Source organism: Oncorhynchus clarkii, chromosome 9 (genome assembly GCF_045791955.1).
Source record: "Oncorhynchus clarkii lewisi isolate Uvic-CL-2024 chromosome 9, UVic_Ocla_1.0, whole genome shotgun sequence".
NCBI classification, from domain to species: domain Eukaryota; kingdom Metazoa; phylum Chordata; class Actinopteri; order Salmoniformes; family Salmonidae; genus Oncorhynchus; species Oncorhynchus clarkii.
This window is the reverse complement of record NC_092155.1, coordinates 73,828,668-73,829,793: the sequence shown is the minus strand read 5'-3', so window position 1 is coordinate 73,829,793 and position 1,126 is coordinate 73,828,668. Positions and strand designations below refer to the sequence as shown.

General features: G+C 50.1%; 1 protein-coding gene across 1 annotated transcript in view; it reads right to left on the bottom strand.

Annotated features, from left to right (window-relative positions):
- Positions 1-319: 319 nt before the first annotated feature.
- The window catches only part of LOC139417404 (sodium-dependent neutral amino acid transporter SLC6A17-like), a 45,727-nt gene continuing 44,920 nt past the window's right edge, over positions 320-1,126 (bottom strand). The window contains exons 11-12 of the mRNA XM_071166677.1: positions 939-1,101; positions 320-713 (exon numbers count right to left, since the gene is read on the bottom strand). Of these exons, the coding sequence (XP_071022778.1) occupies positions 339-713; positions 939-1,101 (538 nt within the window). The 3' untranslated portion in view covers positions 320-338. The remainder of the gene's footprint in view (positions 714-938; positions 1,102-1,126) is intronic.

Genomic DNA, 1,126 nt, shown 5'->3' with positions numbered 1-1,126 from the left:
TGAGATAACACAGCTCCTTCCATCACCCAAAATAAACCCACAAGGTCTATGATCAGTGTGGCCGTCGTATTGCAGTGTTTGACTTTAACACACTTACACCAAAACACACCATACCTCTTAACCACATTACCTGGAGAAGAAGATATCCTAATTATTATGGATGGAGAGATGCTGTCCTGTAATGGAGGAATGAAGTGGAGGGGGTTAGGTTACACTGAAACCTTGTCAGTTACTCTCTCTCTCTCTCTCTCTCTCTCTCTCTCTCTCTCTCTCTCTCGGGGTTTTGTTGAGTTGTGTTTGATAGATAGGGTGTCTTGTGCTTCAGTCAGTCAGATCAATCATAGTTCGGACTCTGGCGAATGAATATTCTGATAACCCGTCTTGGTCGGTGTCCCGGTACCATATCCAGCCGCATTGGTCATCTCCTGGGCTCCGCCGGGCCCCAGGTAGGGGCGGTGAGAAGGCATGGGCGAGGGGCTGGGGCTGGGGGTGCCTTTACCGAGGATGAAGCGGGACTCGTTCTCCTCCTCTAGGCCAGAGAGTTCCTTGGTCATGCCTTTACGGTAGGAGACGGACAGCTTGTTGGAGCCGTCAGAGAGCAGGTTGAAGTGGCGCGCGATGAAGACGCAGGGGAGAGGAAGCATGGCGGCCATGATGAGGGAGTAGGCCACGCCCAGAGCCCACGGAGGGTAGGAGAGGAACTTCTCCGACGCCTGGGGGGGGGGGGACAAGAGGAAGGAGAAAGGAGAGAGTGAGTGAATGTATTAAATAGTTAAACATACATGTACTATCTAAACAATCATTGAACTGGCAGGAAAGTCTTAGAACAGAACATTTAAAAAGTAAATGCACATCTGAAATACAAAGCAGATAGTAAGACAGAGGATGAAAAAGAGAACGAGACAGAGAAGCTACCACGAGAGAGATGATTCACTGACCAGTTCCTCCACCCAGGCGTTGTACCCTGCAGGACTGACGGCCATCTCTATCACCGTGGCAACGATGAGCACGGTGAGACAGGCAGGAGACACGTACTTCCACATATAGAAATAGAAAGAGTAGGGTCTGAAACCCAACATGTCCTCTAGGTCCTGCATGAACCTGAGAGAGAGAGAGAGAGAGAGAG